At 45.5% G+C, this 21583-nt stretch overlaps 1 protein-coding gene across 1 annotated transcript in view; it reads right to left on the minus strand.

Annotated features, from left to right (window-relative positions):
* The window catches only part of SEC14L1 (SEC14 like lipid binding 1), a 1962612-nt gene that overhangs the window by 1343578 nt on the left and 597451 nt on the right, over positions 1-21583 (minus strand). The window contains exon 8 of the mRNA XM_044089037.1: positions 16389-16498. Within this exon, the coding sequence (XP_043944972.1) occupies positions 16389-16498 (110 nt within the window). The remainder of the gene's footprint in view (positions 1-16388; positions 16499-21583) is intronic.

A 21583-nucleotide genomic window follows, 5' to 3' on the forward strand; every position in this document is an offset into this window, starting at 1 on the left:
CAGACCAGCCTCTCAAACTCAGGAACCTCACTCGGCCTTCCTGAGAACACTGGAAAATATGAAGGTCTCTCCAAACACTATTATATTGGGTGACTTCAACTACCCAAACATAAACTGGGAGCATTACTCTAGCTCCAACACCCTAGCCCAAAGGTTCCTAGAATTTATAAACTCAAATGCTATGGAACAACTTGTTACCACTCCCACAAGGGAGGAAAACATACTGGACCTGATCATCACCAACAAGGGGACTCTATGCTCCAGACCAGAAGTGTATCCCTCACTGGTAAGATCAGACCATAAACTAATCTCACTGGATATTCACATCCCGACCCCACCCCCTGCCCAGAAAACCACAGTGAAAAACTTCTCTAAAGCAAACTTCACACTCCTCAAAACAGAGGTGGAATCCTTCAAAGCCCCCAGGCCTGTGGAAAATATGGCCCAGACTGCAGAATCCTTTATAAACGCATTCTATGAACACCTTCAGGAATGCATGGATTATGCAATCCCAAATAAAACCAAGACCCAATCCTCCAAAGGCAGACGTCCTGTCTGGTGGACCCCAGCCATAAACAAACTATACAATAGAAGGCGGAAGCTACTACATGATGGAGCAAAATCCCAAAAAGGGAAGGCATCTCTGATCAGTATTAGCAAAAAACTACGGGCACTCATAAAATCGTCAAAGGCCATCTTCGAGAGAAAAACTGCACAGGACACTAAAGATAATCACAAGGCTTTCTTTAGTTATGTTAGGAACCTGGGTGGGAATTCCCAGATATGCTCAGAATTAGTCCAAAATGACAAAAAACACACCAACCCCACAGACATTGCCAACATCCTAGCTGACAGGTTCAGCGCAAACTCCGCCCCCCCTCCCCACCAAAAGGGCAAATATCTATCCCAGCAGAGTGCTGCCCACCTGACATCTCAGATGCTCAGGTAAGAGCCGCCCTCTCCAAAGCAAAAAACACAGCATCAATGGGACCGGTGTCCCGGGCTGCATCCTACATGAACTCCAAGAAGAGATAAACCCAAACATAAAACTACTGTTCAATCTTAGCCTTACTACAGGATATGTACCCAAAGAGTGGCGTACAGCAACAGTGGTCCCTCTCCACAAAGGTGGTGCCTCAACAGATCCTGGAAACTATCGCCCCATAAGCTTGACTAGCTTGGTCTGCAAAGCTATGGAAAGGCTCATCATGGACCTCATAAACAAAGATATTGGGGATCTACAGACACTGGATCCTACCCAGGTCGGCTTTGTTAAGGGCAGATCCTGCCTCTTAAACCTGGTCGATTTCTTTGAAACAGTCACCAAGGCCATTGACGAGGGGAAGGTGGTCCACACAGCCTACCTGGACCTCGCAAAAGCCTTCGATACAATACCCCACTCGGGCATTATAGATAAGCTCACCACCTTAAATATAAACCCCTATGTCACTAGATGGGTTGCAAACTGGCTCAAGGACAGAACCCACACGGTTAGAATTGCTGGAGCCATGTCAGACTCCAAAACAGTTACAAGTGGCGTCCCACAAGGCTCAGTCCTGGGACCTCTCTTGTTCGGTAGATATTTCTTTGAGGTACAGGCCAACACGGAAGGAATGTGGCTGACCAAGTTCGCAGATGACTGCAAACTGGGTGCCATAATCGACTCTCCAGCCAACAGAAGCATCTTCCAAAAGGGCCTCATAGAAACAGACAACTGGTGCCAGAGCCATGGACTCAAGCTAAATGCCAAAAAGTGTATAGTCATCCCCTTTGGCAAAAACAAAGTGCCCACAAATTACCACATAGGTGGTAATTCATTAAGTACAGAAGTAGTATTTGGGAACCTGGGGACCCAAGTTGATAGCAATCTCTCATTTGACAACCACATGGCCAAAGTGGTTAGAAAAACATTTTATACAGCCCACCTAATCATGAAGGGATTCACATCTAGATCAGGGGAGGTCATCGTGCCTCTTTACTCATCCGTCATCAGGCCCATAATTGAGTACAAAGCCCCTTTTTGGGATGTACCTTACCAGACACGTGCAGCAACTGGAAAGACCCCAAAAGTACTTCACCAAGAGGATCAAAGGGCTCAAACAGATGCCATATGCTTCCCGGTTAAAGAAACTCAAGCTCTACCCAGTGGCATACCGCCTGCTCAGAGGCGATCTGTGCCTGACGTATAAAGCCATGTCCAACCCGGAATTAATGGACATGCTGCACCTCAGAAAATCCAAATCCCACCGAGCTACGGGCTTGAGAGACTTGAACCTCAGCACTGAAATAAATAGGACATGCTGGAAGGACAGATTCATAACCCAGAGACTCCCTTCACTCTGGAATAAAATCCCAGTCCAGGTTAGTAAGAGTCCCTCATTGACTCTCTTCAAGAGGAAACTTGATGAGTGGATGGGAAACTGCAGGTTTACCCCGGGTATCACTTCTGTGTCACTGTTGGACAGAGGCACAGTATACTAACCTCGAAAAAGGGCATAGCAAAATTAATTTAAAATGGGTGGAGAAAGCCGAACACACTCTAAGCTAAGCTTATAAATGCCCTAGGGCAGATAGCCTAGTATGAACCTATGAATATATATATATATATATATATATATATATATATATATATATATATATATATATATATATACACAAACACACACACATATATATATATATATATATATATATATATATATATATATATATAAAAACTTCTGACTCATTGGTGAAAAACCTGGAAAGAACACAAGTACAGATCCAATGTAAATTTATTTAGCGCTTTCGTTCCTTCTATTTAATGGAACTTCATCAGAATCTGTACCAAGTACAGTGACGGAAAATATAAAAACAGTCATAACACATGTAATAAAATCAAGTACACATACTTCCAATAACAAAGTGATAAAAATAAGGCCAAGTTACATTAGCCAATGAGCATTCTGAAATAACAAATCATGCCCAATGAAATAAGGTATAGTACAGTAAATATATATACATATATGTATATATATATACATATATATAGATATATATATATATGCACATATATATATATATATATATATACACATATATATATATATACACATATATCTATATACACATATATCTATATCTATATATATATATGCACATATATATGTGGGTGTGAATATCTGGAGATGCTCTGGAATAAAAGTCTGAAGAAACCACCATAGATCTTGTGGAATGAGCCCTACGGGGTTTTGGTAAAGATAAACCCAATTTACCACAGACAAAGGTTATACAGTCTGCATTTGGCCAATGTAACTTTTGATACTGGACTACCTCCCTGATAGCAGAAAAAGAAACAAATAATCGGTCAGATTTCCTGAAGTCTTTGGTTCTATGAAGGTAGAAATTCAGTAATCTATGCACATCCAAATCATGTACATTCCTTTGTTTAAAAAATCTGGAAAGAAACCTGGGAGATTAATGACCTGCTTAATATTCAACTCAGAAGCTACCTTAGGTAAAAAGGATAGATTAGTTCGCAATGACACCCTGTCTTGGTGAAAACGTAGATAAACAGACTTTGAAGACAGAGCCTGTAAGTTCAAATACTCCTCTAGCTGACATAATAGCCACAAGAAAAATGATTTTCCAAGATAAAAAACTTAGGTCAGCTTTGGCTGAAGGTTCAAAGGAAGATGGAAATAAGGCCTGAAGCATTATATTTCAATACCAAGGGACAGTAGGATCTTTTAATGGAGGTTTAAGCAAAAGGCTCCCTTGAGACCAGCCTTGCATAATTTAAGAGAGGCTAATGTAGAGTTATTTTTGCCCATGTGGTAATTAGAAATGGCAACTAACTGATGTCTAATACCTGAAAAACTAGACTAGCTCCTTCATTAAAGACTGAAGCTACAAATTCAAGGACCACGGAAAAAGCTGCTGAAAAGGTGTCCAGATCTTTGCTAAGGGCCCATAAGATAAATCATTTTCAATTACTCTTGTAAATTTCAATAGTAGAAGCCCTATGGAAGACAGCAAAATATCAAAGACCGGAGAGGACAGCCTGGGCTGTCTAGCAATATAACTGGAGAAACCATACAGCCAGTTTGAGGCCTATTTCCAGATGAATCATGCCTGTTGGGTGAGACAGGTGGTCTCGAGCTGGATCCAAAATCCAGGGGGGGGGGTGTTGAAGACAAAACCACAGGAACAGAAACCACATCTGACAAGGCCAAAGTGGTGCAATGAGGATAACTGTGCTCTTCAACCTAACTGCTTTCTGAAGAAATTTTAATTAGTGGTAAGGATAGAAAAGCATACAGGAGACTGTAGAGGCAATTGTGAACTTAAGAATCTCTTGGAGACGGCCCTGAAGGGGGGAATCAAGGCAAAGAACCTGCTACACTTATTGTTAAGGAGAGAGGCAAAATAGATCACAGCATGGTTGGCCCCACTGACAGAAAATTCTCTGTCACATTTATGTTGAGAGACCATTCATGAGGCATCAGAATGGGCCTGTTTAGTTTATCTGCAATCACACTGGATTTTCCCAGGATGTACATTGTTATTACAAACTAATTTGTATAGCTTTCCCACTGCCACACACTCACAGCTTCTCAACAAAGAGGGTGAGAGCGGTTTTCCCCTTGACCAGACTACTGACGCACTGTCGGCTGTACTGCAACTGCCCCGGATTGGAGAATGTCTTGAAAGGCCTGCAATGCTAGGATGACAACTCATCTCCAGGACACGGGCATGCATCTTGGCCTCTTCAGGGGACCTCGTACCTTGGACTGCCTTTCCAAGCAGTGCCCCCCACCACCACCACCAGAGCCGGGAGTCAACAGTGGTCACCATGGCCCTGTGAAGGGGAAGAAAAAAGGAATGGCCTGCCTTCGAGGAGTTGGTTTGAATGAATCCACCACAGAAGATATCTTTTGTACACTTAACTAACCTTGACTGGCATGGATAATTTATGTTGGAGAATGGACCATTGAGTCAAGTGTGTCCACTGAAGGATTCTCATGTGGAACCTCACCAACAGAACAAGGGTGACAGCTGCTGCCATGGAAATTAACACCTGCAGTATCAGCTGGTCTGGAAGAGATGGAATTCTGGATCACTTTCTTGACTTGTGACTGGAGTGTGTTTGAGTGGAGGGAAAAGACGGACTGTGTCCAAACGAGCACCTATGACCTCCAAACTCTGCACTGGGGTGAGTTCAGAGTTGTTGTAGTTGATTGTTATTACCAGATGAGAACACAACTGGAGCAAGCACTCTCTTGTCTATAGTACTTGATGCCTGGTTTAATCAGTAAGACACCAGCCCTCTAGATATGAAAACACCTGGAATCCCAGCAGTCTTAAGTGAGATGCTGCTACTGCCATGCATTTGGCGAACACCCTGGGTGCTGTGATAAGATCAAAGGGCAGTGCTCTAAACTGGTAATGACTGGCTCCCAGCCAGAAGTTTAAGTATTTTCTGCAGCTCCTGTTCATTTTGATGTGATAGTACGCACCCTGAAGATCTATCAAGCACATGGAATTGCCCTTTTGCAGCAGAGGCAAAATGGAATGATCTATGATCAACCAAAACTTTGTATATTGAACAAACTGATTTAACTTGCTGAGATATAGAATTAGTCTCAAATCACTTTTCTTTTTTGGCACTAAGAAGAATCTTCAGTAAGTTCCAGGCCCTCTCTGCACTGGGGGGACCTCTTGGGTGACTCTTTCTAGCAACATTTTTATTTCTAGAGCTGCTGCTTCCCTATGACTGGGTGGAACATCAGTAATTTTCTTCATAACTGTGGGAGGGCTATGGAAAATTGCACTGTATAAATAACTCCATATAATCCTCTACACCCACAACTCTTTTGTGATAGCCAGGCTTTCTAATGCATGGGATAAACGACCCCAGCCTGCCTCCAGAAAGGGACAGCTGGGCATCTCTTCAGTAACGCTGATAAGGCCTACCTGAGAAAGTCTCCAGATCCCTGGTTCAGCGGACCACCTCTACTGCAAGGATGGTGTCTTCCAGCTGAGTTCCCCCCCCAGCCCCTGGGAGAACTATCTCAGCATGAATCCTGGAAAGGACCCTGGGACTTTTTAAACCACATCTGCCATCTCGCTGGTTCCTAGAAAACGGCACTTCAGAGGGTAGAAAGATGTACACCAACAGCAGACATGGTCTTTACCTCTTGTTCTCACCTAGAGTGTGTCCTTAACCTTGGGGCCAAACAAAGAAGCTCCGTCAAAGGGTGCAGTGACAAAAACTTCAGTGGTTCCGTAAAATCACACAAGCACATCCAAACATGTCTCCTGATGGAACCCAACCCTCGAGTTGCCTTTTGCAGCATGGAAGATCAACCTCATGGACACATTTGAGTAAGACTAGAGGGTGGCCAACTGCAAAGAGATCCTGTTTCCATCTTCGGAGGACATGGACACCAAAAGAGATATGGCAAGCGCCTTGATCAAATCTATTTGCAGTCTCATAAAATGTGTCGAGTACTTAAATGACTAAGGGCAAAGGACGCTAAAGCAGAAACACACTTTGCAAATTTGTCCAATGCCCTAGACTCTCTATTATGGGGATGAAGAGAAGAACTCTGTTCTGCTAGTTCTTTTTCTGTTGCTGCAGCCTCAACCATGATATCAACAGATAAATCGAAAACATTAGTCTCATGGGCCCTTACCTCCAGTGCACACAGTCTTTAGAGGGGGCAAGAATTAAATCCAGTCTTTTTAAGTATTGGCTTAACAGTGTCCAGCTCCTTCCACGCCTGCCAAGAGACTAAATCAATAAGCTCATCGGCCAGGGGTCACCCAAGAAGTAGATGGGCCAGATCTGAAAACCTCCAGGATCTTGGATTACTCCTGGAAGAGGGTATTAGAAGACCAACCACTTTTTTGTTTCAAGAGCTCCAGAATGTTTTCCAAAGGAGACATCATTAGGTGGTGATCTGGGGGACCACTCCCATCATCAAAATCAGTGTTCTCTGTGAGAGATTCCTGGGGGGAATCTAAGAGCCTCCTCTTGCACATCCTCTTTTTTTATGTACTTCCTCAGTGGGATGTTCTAGGGAACGTGTAGGAAGAGGTAACAGTGCCCTGATGGACTGGCTGGAGGTTTGCTCAGGGTTGGCTGTCCCAGTGGAAGAGATGATAGAGACTGAGAACAAAGAACAGTATGAGGCCTGATTGTCTGATCTGAAAGGAGCAGGGATGCCTCATCTCTAGTCACAGATAATACCCTCTACAAACACAAAAGCAGGACAGCTAGGAGAAACAGAAGTCAAGGATTCCAAAACTGGAATCTCTTGGATCGTCGGCTCCTGCAATACCTTTCGCACTCCACTCAAGGATGGAGTCAGACCTAAGCTAGCCAATGGCATGGCTCCAAAAGGGAGGGATGGCCCTAAAAGCTCTGGAGTTTACTCCAAACCCCAAGATCTGGCACCGGTGCTTGGATTCTGAGAGTCCTCCAGCTCCGAAACACTCTGTCAATAGGCTCAGGGAAAACATTTTTCAGATGCAAAGTAGACACCCCCCCCTCCAAGGATCTCAGATCCTATGGCTCCAAAACGGGACAAATTGGAGAAAGATACCAGAGGGGAAATGGACAGATGTTGGATCTCAAGTTCGGAAGGGGTCAGAGCTAGGAGAACCTTTTTATATGTGCTCTGAGGAGCTTCCTCAACATCTTCTTCTGAAAGGCTTCTGGAGGATTAAAGAGAGGATGTAGTGGAAGGAGGCCTAAAATGTCTTCAAGACAACTCTTCTATGAATGGAGAGGAGAGCCTGGAGGAAATCAGATTCGATGGAAGGTGTGGGGTATGGATCCTAGGAGACCTTGATTTTTGAGTTGTCAGCTCTGAGGCAGACAGAATCTGATTTTTTTTTTCCCCTTAGCAGGGGGCTCCATTGAGAGAGCCAAAACTGAATTGAAGGATCGATCTGGAGACCTCTTCCAGGACTCCTTGTCCTTAGTTACATTGTCAACTTTTGATTTCTCTGACTTTTTAGAGGGGGCTTGAGCCCCAGCCATAGAAAAAGAAGATGTAGAGGGCAAGAGAATCCGACAGAACTAACTTGTTCTTGTGAGCAGTCTTGGCCCTAGAACTAAATCCAGAGCAAATGGCAGTCAGTATGAATGTGTGCTGGACTCAAAGCACACATGTTCCAAAAAGCATGAAGAAAACAAGCTATTTAAACAGAAAGGAAGAAAAGAAAAGCTGCTAACAATAATAAACTAAGTACTCAAAAGAGTACAAATGGATACCAGCAATGGTAACAAGTACCGAAACAGCAACTAACACTAAAAAGGGGGAGATTAGCCAAGACACTAATATGCGAGGGAGGAGGAAGAAAAATATAATAAACAGAACTCAAACACCACCACCAAGGAAAAGTCTGAAGGCCCCCCCGCACCACCACCAAAATACTCGAGAGGTAGAAGTCCACATATGATAACCTAATGGCAGCAAACAAGAACCTAGGTATGTTATGTTGGTGGGGCATTATGGGTAAAGGGAAGAGCTTGAGAGTTCTACGATCTGATGATCTGGTAGGAAAGGCATAGTCTGATCTGAACCCATCAGTTGAGGAATGAATAAAAATGACATCATCAGATTGTAGCCTACCCAAACCAGCCCCACCCTTAGCTAAAAAGAGGCTGAGGATACTCAGAGCTAGGAATAGAGATCGCCCTAAAATAAGTACTGTAGAAGATCTGCTCCTGGTGGGTGGAGATGACCCTGGAATCGAAGCAACCAGAGGAGATGATCATCAGTGCACCTTTGGGTCTGGCAGATCAGGAGCACCGGGGACTGCTCACTTTGCTTGTAGCCTCAAGCTCTGAAGGGGTCAGAGCTAGGAGAATAAGAAGTTATGTACCTACCATAACGTTCCATGTTAGTTGTCTTCTTCTCGCCTTCTTTCTTGCTGGTTGGGTTCGGAGCCAACCCTCGGCTCCGACTCGGCCATTTTCTAAAGCTCAAGAGCTACTTACTGGCTCGAGGCCTTCCTATATCCCACAATGCCTGGCGCTAGACCCCAGATCTCATTTGGAAGACCTAACACCAAAATAATACAAGAGGACAACTGTCCCAAAAAGCAAGACTTCAGCTAGAGGGCTGAAGAAAAAGGTAGAGGACATAAAACAGAAAGACTCAGCCAGTGACAAGACTCTTAGGAAGACTCTTCTCGGTCCATCTAGGCTAGGGGGATGGAGGGTGGGACGCGAGAAGAAGACAACTAACATGGAACATTATGGTAGGTACATAACTTCTTAATGTTAAGTTGTCTCTCGTCTTCATTCTTGCTGGTTAGGACAGCGTCCCTAGCACCTTAGTCCTGGGTGGCTCATCGGAACAGACTCTTGAGCACAGTGGAACCAAAATCAGCTCTACTCCTAGAGGCCACATCCAACTTATGTGAGATGAAGGTATGAGGGGTGGCCCATGTGGCCGCCACACAAATGGCTTCCATTGGTAGTCTTGCTTGAAAGGCTACCAACATAGCTAAAGCCCTAGTAGAGTGGCCTTTAGGTTTAGCAGGGAGTTCTTTATGCCTCAACTGATAAATAAGGGTAATAATAGAGGACAACCACCTGGATAAAGTTACTTTAGACACTGGTCGACCCTGCTTAGCCTCCGCATCAGACAGGAAGAGTTGGTCCGATTTCCTTATTTGTTCAGTCCTATGCAAACAGAAACGTAATTGCCTATGAACGTCTAACTGATGTAATTTGTGTTCAGCTTTGTTGGAATAATTTGGAAAAAAAAGACTGGCAGATCGATGGATTGATTCAAACTGTTCTCGGAGGGGACCTTAGGAAGGAACGAAGGATTAGTCCTGAGTGAAACTCTATCCTTATGGAAAACTAGATAAGGAGGACGAACACAAAGGGCTTGAAGTTCAGAAACTCTCCTCGCTGAAGTAATGGCCACCAAAAAGAGGGTTTTCCAAGTAAGCAATTTCAAGGAACAGGAAGCTGCCAGTTCAAAGGGAGGAAGTACCAAGGAAGCTAGGATCAAATTTAAGTCACACTGAGGCGGGGGAATCTCTCACTGGAGGCCTGAGCAAGATTGTTCCTTTCAGAAAGGCTTTGCAAAGCTTATGGGACATGATGCTGGTTTCTGACAGGCCCCTATGGAAATTAGAGATTGCCACTAATTGAACTCTAATGGTGGCCGACGAGGAGCCCGCTTGAAAAAGTTCTGCTAAGAAGTCCAGAACGTTATGGACAGGGGCTGTGAAGGGATCTATATTTCTAGCCTCTGCCCAGAAAGAGAAACGTTTCCACTTACTAGCATAAGTCTTCCTGGTTGTAGGTTTGTGCGAGGAAAGGATAATCTCACGCACTGAATTGGAAATACTGGGAAGCCTGGCTAAGGTTGGAAGTGGAGTAACCAAGCAGTGAGGTTGAGAGACTGAAGAGACCGATGCAGCCTGCCCGACTGATGGATCAGGAGGTCCGGAACTGGGTCGAGATTCCAAGGCTGCTCTAGGTGACGATGCAGGAATGGGAACCAGATTTGTCGAGGCCAGTAGGGGGCAATGAGGATCATCCTGCAACCCAGCACGGTAGCTTTCTGAATTAGTTTGGGAATTAGTGGAAAGGGTGGAAAGGGTGGGAATGCATACAGAAGTCCCTGGGGCCAATCATGAACTAGAGCATCTCTGGGGGAGTGTCCAGGAAGAGAGTGAAGAAACTGTCGCACTTACTGTTGAGAGGAGTTGCGAAAAGGTTGCAGTAAGGCTGACCCCATTTGCAGAAGATTCTGTCCGCTACTGTCTGGTAGAGAGACCACTTGTGAGGCATGAGAATAGCTCTGCTTAGCCTGTCCGCAATGACGTTGGACTTCCCAGGGATGTGCCCGTCAGAAACCGTTGAAAGGAGATTGCCCACTGCCATAGTCGGAGTGCTTCTCGACACAAGGGATATGACTTGGTTCCACCCTGCTTGTTGATGTACCACACTACAGATATATTGTCTGTCTAAATTGCAATGGTCCCAGTGGGTAGAGAGTTCTGAAGAGCTTGCAACGCTAAAAGCACCGCCCTCATCGCCAAGACGTTTATGTGCAAGTGGTACTCGTGGGGTTGCCAGGTGCCCTGGAAAGTCCTGCCCTGAAAATGCCCCCCCACCCGATCAGGGAGGCATCCGTGATCACCGTGGCAACTGGAGGAGGAAGGACAAATGGTCTGCCCTGGGGTACTGATGGAGAGAACATCCACCAAGCCAAGTCGTCTTTGCATGACTGTGTGATTATTATCTTGTGAGGCAAAGGAAGTTGTTGAAAGGACTATTGGGTGGAAAGCATCCACTGGAGAATCCTCATGTGAAAACGAGCCAGGGGAACTAATATGATCACTGCTGCCATGAGACCTAAGGTTTTTAGGACGAATCTGGCCTGAATCTTTCTGCATCCTAATAATACCTGTACATGGCGGCGAACGTCTGATACTCTGTCTACTGGAAGTCTTGCAGATGGATCTTTCGTATTTAATGTTGCGCCTATAAAGGTTAATGACTGACAAGGCGACAATGCAGACTTTTCGAAATTTATTGAGATACCTAGGTTGGAGCATGTTTGGATGGTATAATCCCTGGCTCTTAGCAATTGATGTCTGGCGGTAGCAGTAAGGAGCCAGTCGTCTAGATATGGAAACACCAGGAATCCTTGCCGTTTCAGGTGAGCGGTAACCACTGCCATGCATTTGGTGAACACCCTGGGGGCTGTGGTGAGACAAAAGGGCAGAGCTCTGAACTGGTAATGACTGGCTCCCAGCCGGAAGTGGAGAAACCTTCTGGAATGCCTGTCCATTTTGATGTGGTAGCATGCATCCTGAAGATCTATGGAGCACATCCAATTGTCCTAACCCAAAAAGGGTAGAATGGACTGAAGCGTAACCATCCGGAACTTCGTTCTTTGAACAGACTTGTTTAGTCTTCTGAGATCCAAAATGGATCTCCAGTCCTGTCTTCTTTGGTACCAAAAAGAACTTTGAGTAAATTCCAGATCCTTGCTGGTCTGCTGGGACTTGTTGGAAGGCCCGTTTTTTTAGCAGTCTTGAAATTTCTTGTACTGCCTGTTCCCTTAGACTGGGTGGAACATCTGGGATGGGGTTGTTTTGATTGTAAAGGAATGTGGACAAACGGGATTTTGTAACCTTCGGATATGATAGACTGTACCCATCTGTCTCGAGTGATGAGATGCCAGCCTTCTGGGTACAGAGACAACCTTCCCCCGACTGCCTCCGAAGGCTGACAGCCGGGCAGCCCCTCAGGGGTGATGGAAGGGCTTGACAGAGAAAGTTTCTCTGCTGCCCTGATTCTGCGGACCCCCTCTGCCCCGTGGGTGGCATCTATTGTTGTTCCCTCCTCTGCCTCTAGAGGGAAACTCGCCACGTGTGTCAGGCACGGCTCCCTGGAGTTTCTAGAACCACATCTTCCCACTCTTCTGACCCTTAGGGTATGGTCTAGAGGGAGTGGGAAAACAGACTCCAACGGCAGAGAGAGTCTTGCCTTCCTGCTCACACCTGGTAAGTGTATCTTTCACCTAAGGTCCAAACAGAGCCGAACCATCAAAAGGGGTGTTGGTGAAAGACGCCTTGAAGGGGTCAGCGAAGTTACACAACCGCATCCAGGCATGCCTTCTCAAAGCCACGCCTGTGCCTGCGACTCTACTCGCCCCATCAGCCGCATATGAAATGAGTCGCATGGAGGAGTTAACGATAGAATTAAGAGTCACCAGATGGAAGTTTATCTTGTCTTGAGCCCCCACAGCTGATGGATCTTGCATGGTATCTCCTAGCTCCTTGAGGAGATCCCTCTGAAGACGGGTGAAGTGGCACAAATAATTCAGCAACCACATGGAGAAGGTCGCTGAGGAAAACATCCGCTTCCCTTATCTATCCATCGTCCTAGACTCTTTATTAGAGGGATGGACAGGTACAGAATTGTCAGCCAACTCCTTTTTCGTGGCAGCTACTACCACCATGGCATCAACGGGGACACCCTTTGTCAGAAACTGTTTATCTTGGGGGGGCCGTGATAAACTTAGTGGGCCTGCGAGGGGTTGGGTTCCAGTGTGTCCGGAGCTGACCACGCCTTCTGAGCCACCACTTCCATTAATGGATCGAAAGGCGGAGACACCCAGGAGGTGGAGGGGCAAGAACCAAACGCATCCAAGTATACCAACTCGTCCTCAGAAGGGTTAAGGGCAGACCAGTTCCCCCTCTGTTTAAGGATCTCAAGGATGTCTAAGAAAGAGACATATTCAGAGGGGGATCTTGGGGACCCTTCCGAATCCTCCAAATCAGTATCTGACGTGACCGATTCTGGGGAGTCAACATGTTTCCTCTTACATTTCCTCTTTCGAGGGGGCTCCTCTGAAATCTCAGGGGAGGCCTCAGAAGAGGAAGATACACCCAAGTGGGGTGATCTGGAGCGTTTGATCCCCTCGCTTGGGGTCTGGAGGAGGGGCAGAGACCGAAGCAGGCACCCTTGGGGGAGGAGCTAAAGGGGCTGATCGCAGTGCAGACTGAGAAGTCAGCAAGCTCCTCATGACCTCGAAGGCGCCTCTGTCCGGCACAGCAGAGGGCCCCCACTCCGAGGAGATGGGAATCCTTCTCCAGCACCGAAAGGAACGGCTCCGAGGCTGATGAAGGAGCAGAGCTTACCTGCGCTGAAGCTCTGAGGGGGAGAACGGGGTCGGACAAGGGTCCGATGCCACTCGCCCACTCAGAGCCGACGAGGGAGTCTTGGCGCCCAGATCCCTCCAAGGACGAAACCATTGAAGAAATCGGAGCTGACGAAGGAGCCGAAAGGGGAATAATCAGCGCCGACGTTTCCAGGATCCGAGCCCAACAAGCTCCGGCTCCGAACTGACAGGAGGAGTCGGAGGAGGAACTACTTCAGAAAAGGGAGCAGCCACAGCCTGATGAGGAGGGCTAGTTAACATTTTAGCCAGGGCCTGCGAATTGAAGAGTCTACTAACCACTCTCTCCAAGTCCTGATCGGACAGCCTCGAGGACCGAGAAGAGTGGGACCTATGGCTCCGTTCAGATTGTAGCAAAGGTGAACCCGGAGCCGAGCTAATCGACTCCAGGGATGGCGATCTGGATCGCTTACGGCTCCCTGATGGCTCCAACAACAATGTTGGAACTGAGAGAGATTTTGATACTTCGGTCCCGGCCAGAACCGAAATTGAAGCAGACGCTCCACCTGGCAACGGCTCTGTACTGGAAGCCGACGGCTTGGTGGGCTTAGGGGTTTTAGCTGGCTGAGACTTTGCCGGAGACCCACTCGGGTTTTATTAAACCGCTGAGAATTAACTTGTTCCTATGCTCCTGCAGGACTCTCAGACTAAAGGCATGACATACGGAGCACGAATCCTGCAGGTGTAGGGAACCCAAACAATAAACACAAGAAGTGTGACCGTCTGACAGCACGAGTCCCACTTCTTGAACCCTGATACCTTGGTATCCTTTGACATGTTATAAATAAAAGGAATACCGATGGATGAAATTTTAGACTAGTGCAGAAAAACACACACACACTAGTCCCACACCTTCACACAAAAATTTTAGGTAACAATACTAACAAAAACTAAGAGACTATAATCTTAGACTACAAAGGCTAAACACTACTTCCTACTGAAACAATGTCAAGGGGAAGGGGATAGCCTCTAACTTAAACGGCCTACTTAGGGAGATGGGGGGGGGAGGGGAGAAACTCCCTAAGTAAAAACAAGCTTCCTAAGGGTCAGAAAACACAGGGAAACTAAGACTAGTCTACAGTACTACTCTGATTTAACAAAAGAGTTGAAAAAGAGAGTTGAAAAAAATACACTAACAGTTTAACTACTAAAAATACAAAAGATTAATATGACCTAAGCCAGTGAAGCGCAACCTCGTAGCTGAAGCAGCAAACGAGATCTGGGGTCTAGCGCCAGGCATTGTGGGATATATTGTGGCCTCGAGCCAGTAAGTAGCTCTCGTGATTTAGAAAATGGCTGAGTCTGAGCCGTGGGTCGGCTCCAAACCCAACCAGCAAGAATGAAGGCGAGAGAGACAACTTAACATCCTTTGTATCTGTGCTCTGAGGAGCTTCCTCAGCATCTTCTTCTGAAAGGCTTCTGGAGGATCAAAGAGAGGATGTAGTGGAAGGAGGCCTAAAATGTCATGCGTGATTTTACGGAGCCATTTATCCCGAATTTTAGAGGTCAGGGCAGGGGAACGGATCCTATCTCACTTGTCAGGTTTCTTCATCAGTGATTGAGTGGGCAGAAGCAGCTGCAGAGGGCAATAGGCCCTTCAAAACCAATTTTGTTCTATGCTTGTTAAACATCAGCACCTCAAATCCTGCACAAATACCGCACTGGATGCTAAAGTGCAACACACCTAGACTTTAGATGCATTTAGCTTGTGCGTCCTAAGATGGTAGCTTATGGCCACAAGTCACACATTTCTTAAAAACCTTTGTCCTTCTCTAGAGACAAAAGGAAAAAGAAACTAAACAGTGAAAACAAGATACACTGCAAACATAGAAGTCTGGGCAAACAAATGACTGACCACTAACCTATCTAGTTATCAACTTAGTGACTTAAGAAAAAAGCACACAACAAAGGTAACAATAAGAAGGCCACCAAGCTAACTTTTTTTGTTACATAAACACCAAAAATTGAAATAACATCACAAGACTTAAGTAAAATAAAAGTGCACTTCAACAAAATTAACTAAACTTCTACCACCTGACCACTTAAAATGACAGAGAAAACAAGGAGTAAAACACAAACCTGATTAACCAAAAGATACACAACTGAGCTCTTCAATTGCACTGGAGTCCCTCAAGACAGAGAGAGGTTTGAGGTAGATGGAGGTGGAGAAACAGTGCATTATGGGTACAGGAGGCAGAGCTCTAAAGCTGAAGTCTCTGAGAAAGGCCAGCATTAGATCAGAGATAGATCTGATAACCCACAGATTGAAGCCAGGCAGAAAAGACAATATCAGATCCACATTTGCCTGCACCAAATGGAAGTCACCTCAATGATTTTTGGTAATAAGTACATACAAATACATTGACATGTAATAATGCAGTTTTGTCACTAGAACTGGCTGAAGGCCCACTTCACCTCAATTTCTACTGCAATTTTCTAGAAAGAAATTTAGAATCTGAGTAAGCACTCACAAAATACATGTCCAGTTTCACAAATGTGGTCAAACACAACAGGGTATGTATAGAACAAGCATTACTACACTTATAATAACCTTCTCATTTTTCACCACTTTGGAATCGGACACCAGTTTCAAGCATGCTGTAATCATAGGTCTTACAACAATGAGAGGTCTTCTTAGGGTCTTACAACAGCCAGAGGACTCCTAAGAACATTACTTACTTTTCCCTTGTGGCTCTCCTGAAGCCACTGTCGTAGTCTGATGAGGCAGCTTTCTTGCAGTGGAGTCAAGTCCCCAAGATATCTCTTGATGTAGTCAGCATCCAGTTTGTCTGAAAGAACAATTAGACAGTAACTGCATAAAAATAAGTAATGTTCTTACCATAACATTCAATCTGTGTTGTCAATCTTCACTCATTCTTGACAGATGGGTTCGGTTCTGACCTCTTGAAACAGACACAGCCTTATACACAGCTTGCGCAAGCCAAAAACTCTCGAGCTAAGGCTCTACCCACAATGTCTCTCTCCACATTACCTCAGATCGAATTTGCCTAGTGGTTAAGAAAAGTACAGTTGTAAACACTTACCATAAATGTAGATGTGTGTACAATTACCATAAATGTAGATGTTCAAGTGCATTCACTGTTGCAGTCATCACACTTTGGTTATCCTGCCAGGGGTAGCCCTCAGTCGGCTCAAATACCAGAGGCTTAGTATTTCTGCGTTGGTTGCTGTCACTCCAGAAATTACGTCAGGTCGTCAGTGGTATAAAATTAGGCAGCCGATGCCATTACATCAGTTTTTCTTGCCCTGCCAGGAGCCCCCAATAGGGAGTTAGGTTATGGTGGAAGAACACCAGTAAAAAGTAAATACCAAAAATCCATGTAAGGAGTGAGGAAGAGAGAGTGTCAGACAAGGCGGATGGAGGGTGGGAAACCAGTACTGCAACAGTGAATAAACTCAAACATCTACATTTTTGGTAAGTGTACACAACTGTACTATGTTCTTCTTGTTTCACTGTTGCAGTCATCATACACGGGTTGATTCCCAAAGCTGAAGTATAGGGTGGAGGCAGTCATGAAGCGTTGGGGCTGGCTAGAATGCCCTGAAAGACTGTGGTTGCAAAGTCTGCCATGGATTTGGAGAAGATAGGCAGGTGGTAATGCTTGGTGAAGTTATGAACAGAACTCTCTGTTGCAGCCTCCAGGATGTCCCTGGTAAGGACCCCTCTGAGAAAAGCTGCAGAGGTGGAGGTTGCCCTTGTGGGATGTGTCCTGACCCCCTTAGGGGGTGGTTTCCTATGGTGTTTGTAACAGAAATTGATACAATGTGCTATCCATTTGGAGATGGTTTATTTGGATATAGCCTTGCCCTCTCTGCCCTACTGCAAAGCTGACTAGTAATTGGTCAGTTTTCCTAAAGATCTTAGTCCTATCCAGGTAGAATCTGAGCTGTCTGTGCACATACAGAGAATGCAGAATCCTTTCCCCCTTGTTTTGAGACTTAGGGAAAAAGGTGGGCAAATGAATAAATAGATTGAGAGCCACACTGACACCACTTTAGGCATGAAAGTTGACTTAGTCCTGAGGGAGACCCTGTCAGCATGAAAAAAGTACAGTTTTGTACCTACCATAAATGTAGATGTCCGATAGGCATGCATCTGCAGTCCTTACAAATGGGTTGTCCTGTCGTCAGGCAGCCCTTCGGTCGGCCGGATTCCAAAGTCTGGGTCTGGCCTCGGCTGGTGTCGCACTTCACCCGACGTCATAGCTTCAGTTCTTCGGGTATAAAGGCATCAGCCGACGCCATTTTCCTCAGTGTTTCTTGCCCCAGATGCCAGGTGCCCTCTAGGAAGGCTAAATTTGGATAAATGCAAATGGTTCCAAATAGAGAGCAAACAAAAAATAAGCATGTATGTACATATATACAAACAAATACACCATAATAGATTCCCCCAGCTAGCTACAAGATGGACAAATACCCTAGGAGTACCACAGAGGGCAAGGAGGGTGAGTAATCCTGACTGCAGATGCATGCCTATCGGACATCTACATTTATGGTAGGTACAAAACTGTACTATGTCCTTCAAGGATGCATCTGCAGTCCTTACAAATGGGTAGAATACCATAGCCAAACTGAGGGAGGAGGAGAAATAGATTATGGTGTAGTTAAGATCCCTTGCAAAACAGCAGTGGCAAAACCTGCTCGGGATCTGGAGTATAAAGGTAAATTATAATGCTTGGCAAATGTATGCACGGAGCTCCAAGTAGCAGCCTCTAAAATGTCTTTGGTAGCCACTCCTCGTAAAAAAGCTGTGGTAGTGGCTGTAGCCCTTGTAGAGTGAGGCCTGATGTTTTCTGGAGTTTTCTTTCCATGGTAGGAGTAACAAAATCTAATGCAATTTCCTATCCACTTAGAGATTGTCTGTTTTGAAATTGCTTTTCCTTCCATTCCTGTTGCATATGCTACCAGTAGCTGGTCAGTTTTTCTATTGCTCTTGGTCCTGTCCAGGTAGTAACGTAATTGTCTATGTACATCCAAGGTATGCAGCAGTCTTCCCTGTTTTGTGGGTTGGGGAAGAATGTAGGTAGGTGGATAGCTTGATTTAAAGATACCCTGGAGACCACCTTTGGCATAAAAGTAGGATTAGTTCTCATGGACACTATCTTGATGGAAGATCAGGAAGGGCTGTACTGCCATTAATGCCTGTAGCTCAGATACCCTTCTTGCTGAAGTGATTGCAAGCAGGAAAGCAGTTTTCCATGATAAGTACTGTAATTGTGCTGTTGCTGCTGGCTCGAAAGGAGGGAGTGTCAACTTTTCTAGCACAAAGTTCAAGTCCCATGCTGGCAATGGCGGCTTCCTGGGTGGCTTTACATTTTTAGTCCCTCTCAGAAACTGCCTGAGCAGAGGATGTGAGAATACTGGAGGATCCAAGTTGTATTCTGCTGAAATAGCTGATGCATGAATCTTAATGGAAGAATAGGACAGGCCGTTGTGGAAGAGCTCTGCCAAGTATTCCAGGATGTTAGCTATGTTTACCAGTGACACATTCTCTCCTTTTGCAGTACTCCAAATGAGATATCTTTTCTATTTTGCTGAATAATTTTTTCTTGTTGAGGGTCTGCGAGCCTCCAAGATAATGTCTTTAACCCTTTGAGATAAATCTGGGTTATTTGGTCTTATGCAATGTTCCAGGCAGTCAGCTGCAGTGTTTTCAGGTTTGGATGCAGGGTTTTGAAGTTGTTCTGTGTTAACAGCAAGGGAACTAGGGGCAGAGGCCATATTTGTTCCCGAGACATACTCCTCAGTAATGGGTACCAATGTTGCCTTGGCCAGTCTGGAGCTATCAGGATGATCCTTGGACGGTCTTCTTTGATCTTCAGTAGCACCTTGTGCATCAAAGGAAGAGGTGGGAATGCATATGCTGTCAGGTTTGTCCAAATGAAAGATAGGGAGACCACTTTCCAAGCAAGTGGGTGGTACGTCCTTGTGCAGAATTTTTTCAGTTGGTGATTGTGTGGGGATGCAAATAAGTCTATTTCTGGCAGTCCTCATTTCCCTGTAATGGTTTTGAAGATGTCCGGATGCAGCATCCATTCGTGGGCATCCGTGGTAGTTCTGCTTAGGATGTCTGCTAGTATATTTTCTTTTCCTGGCACAAAAATTGCTTGTAGCTGAATGTTGAAGCTCAGTGCCACATTCCAGAGGTCCATTGCCATCCGGCATAGAGGGTATGAATGTGTGCCTCCCTGTTTGTTGATGTACCACATAACTGTGGTGTTGTCCGTCCTTATCAGCAGTTAACCCTGTTGAAGAAATGGTCTGAATGCCTGAATTGCCAGTTTTACTGCCAGCATTTCCTTTTGATTTATGTGTAGGTGCAGCTGGTCCTGAGTCCATAAGCCTTGTATGCACTTGTCCAGCATGTGCGCCCCCAACCGAGGTCTGAGGCGTCTGTTGTGATGGTCTGGCTTGGTTGAGTGCTGTGGAAGGGCAGTCCCTTGTTTGATTGACAGGCCTGGGCCCACCATTGGAATTCTTGTTTCAGGCATGGAATTATTGGAATTTGGGTTTCTAGGCTGTGCTTGTGCTGAGACCATAAATTCCTTAGGTACCACTGTAACTTTCTCATATGTAGTTTGGCATGTGGAATTAATATTATGCAGGATGCCATGTAACCGAGAGCTTGCAGGACTTTTCTTGCTGTTAGCTGGTTCTGCTTTGTTAATGCCATGAAGTAGAAAGGGAGTTGCTCCTGTTTTCTACTGTCAGGAATGCCATTTGTTTTGTTGTGTCCAAATCTGCACCCAAGAAGGTTATCCTTTGGGATGGTATCAGCCTTGACTTTTTTATACTGACTGTGTATCCCAGGGCTTGTAGTAGATGAATGACCCTTTCCAAATCTTTTGTTAATTTGATTTGTTGTCCGCTTGTAACAGGCAGTCGTCCAGGTAAGGGTAAATTTGAATTCCCTGAAGCCTGCAATGAGCAATTACTGATGCCAGGCATTTCGTGAATACTCTGGGCTTAGTAGATAAGCCAAAGGGCAATGCTGAGAATTGATAATGCTCTGATCCTGCAAGAAATCTGAGGTATCTTCTGCAATTTGGTCGTATGGGGACGTGCAGGTATGCCTCATTGAGATCTAGAGTTACCAGCCAAGACTCCTTGCCCAGCATGGGAAGAAGCTGCTGTAGGGTCAGCATTTTGAATTTTGGAACAATGAGGTATGTGTTTAAAGCGGACAGGTCGAGAATAGGTCTCCATTGGTTTTCTTTTCTTGGTACCAGGAAGAGTCTGGAGTAAAATCCTTGCCCTTGTTCCATAGATGGCACCCTTTCTACAGCTCTCATCCTTAGTAAGTGAGTTATTTGTTCTAGAGCTTCTGTCTTCTGATTTGGAGGTAGGTTTGGCATTCCTCTCTTCCTTGGTAGAGTATGGAAGTGAAACCTGTAACCTTGGTCTATTGTCTGTAAAATCCATTTGTCTCCTGTGATGTAATGCCAGTTTACTGAAAATAAGGCTAGCTTCCCGCCTAAGTGTGCCTCTAGTTGTTCCCTGGTAGGCGGTGCTAGAGCCAAGTCACTGTGATTGTCCTGTGGAAGTGGTGGTGGCTGGATCTGTGGCTGTACCTCATTGGTCGTTAGCCTGCCATTGACGTCCCCTGTAGGCACCTCTGGATTGACCCCTGCCTCTTGAGCGCCTATTCCTGCCTCTCGGAGCTCTGGCGGTGTCTGGAAAGGACCAATTCTTGGAAGGCCAGTTCCTGCTAAACCTTGGAGGTTGGACCTGCAAGAAATCCTTGACTGTCTGGACAGATTTTGCTTTCTCTTCCACCTTCTTCAGCACCTGCTGCGCAGGGGAGCCAAACAAATTGAGCTTATCCATGGGAGCATCTAGGAGCTTTGATTTAA

Source organism: Protopterus annectens, chromosome 12.part0 (assembly GCF_019279795.1).
Source record: "Protopterus annectens isolate FY-2018-M chromosome 12.part0, PAN1.0, whole genome shotgun sequence".
Taxonomy (NCBI): Eukaryota; Metazoa; Chordata; order Ceratodontiformes; family Protopteridae; genus Protopterus; species Protopterus annectens.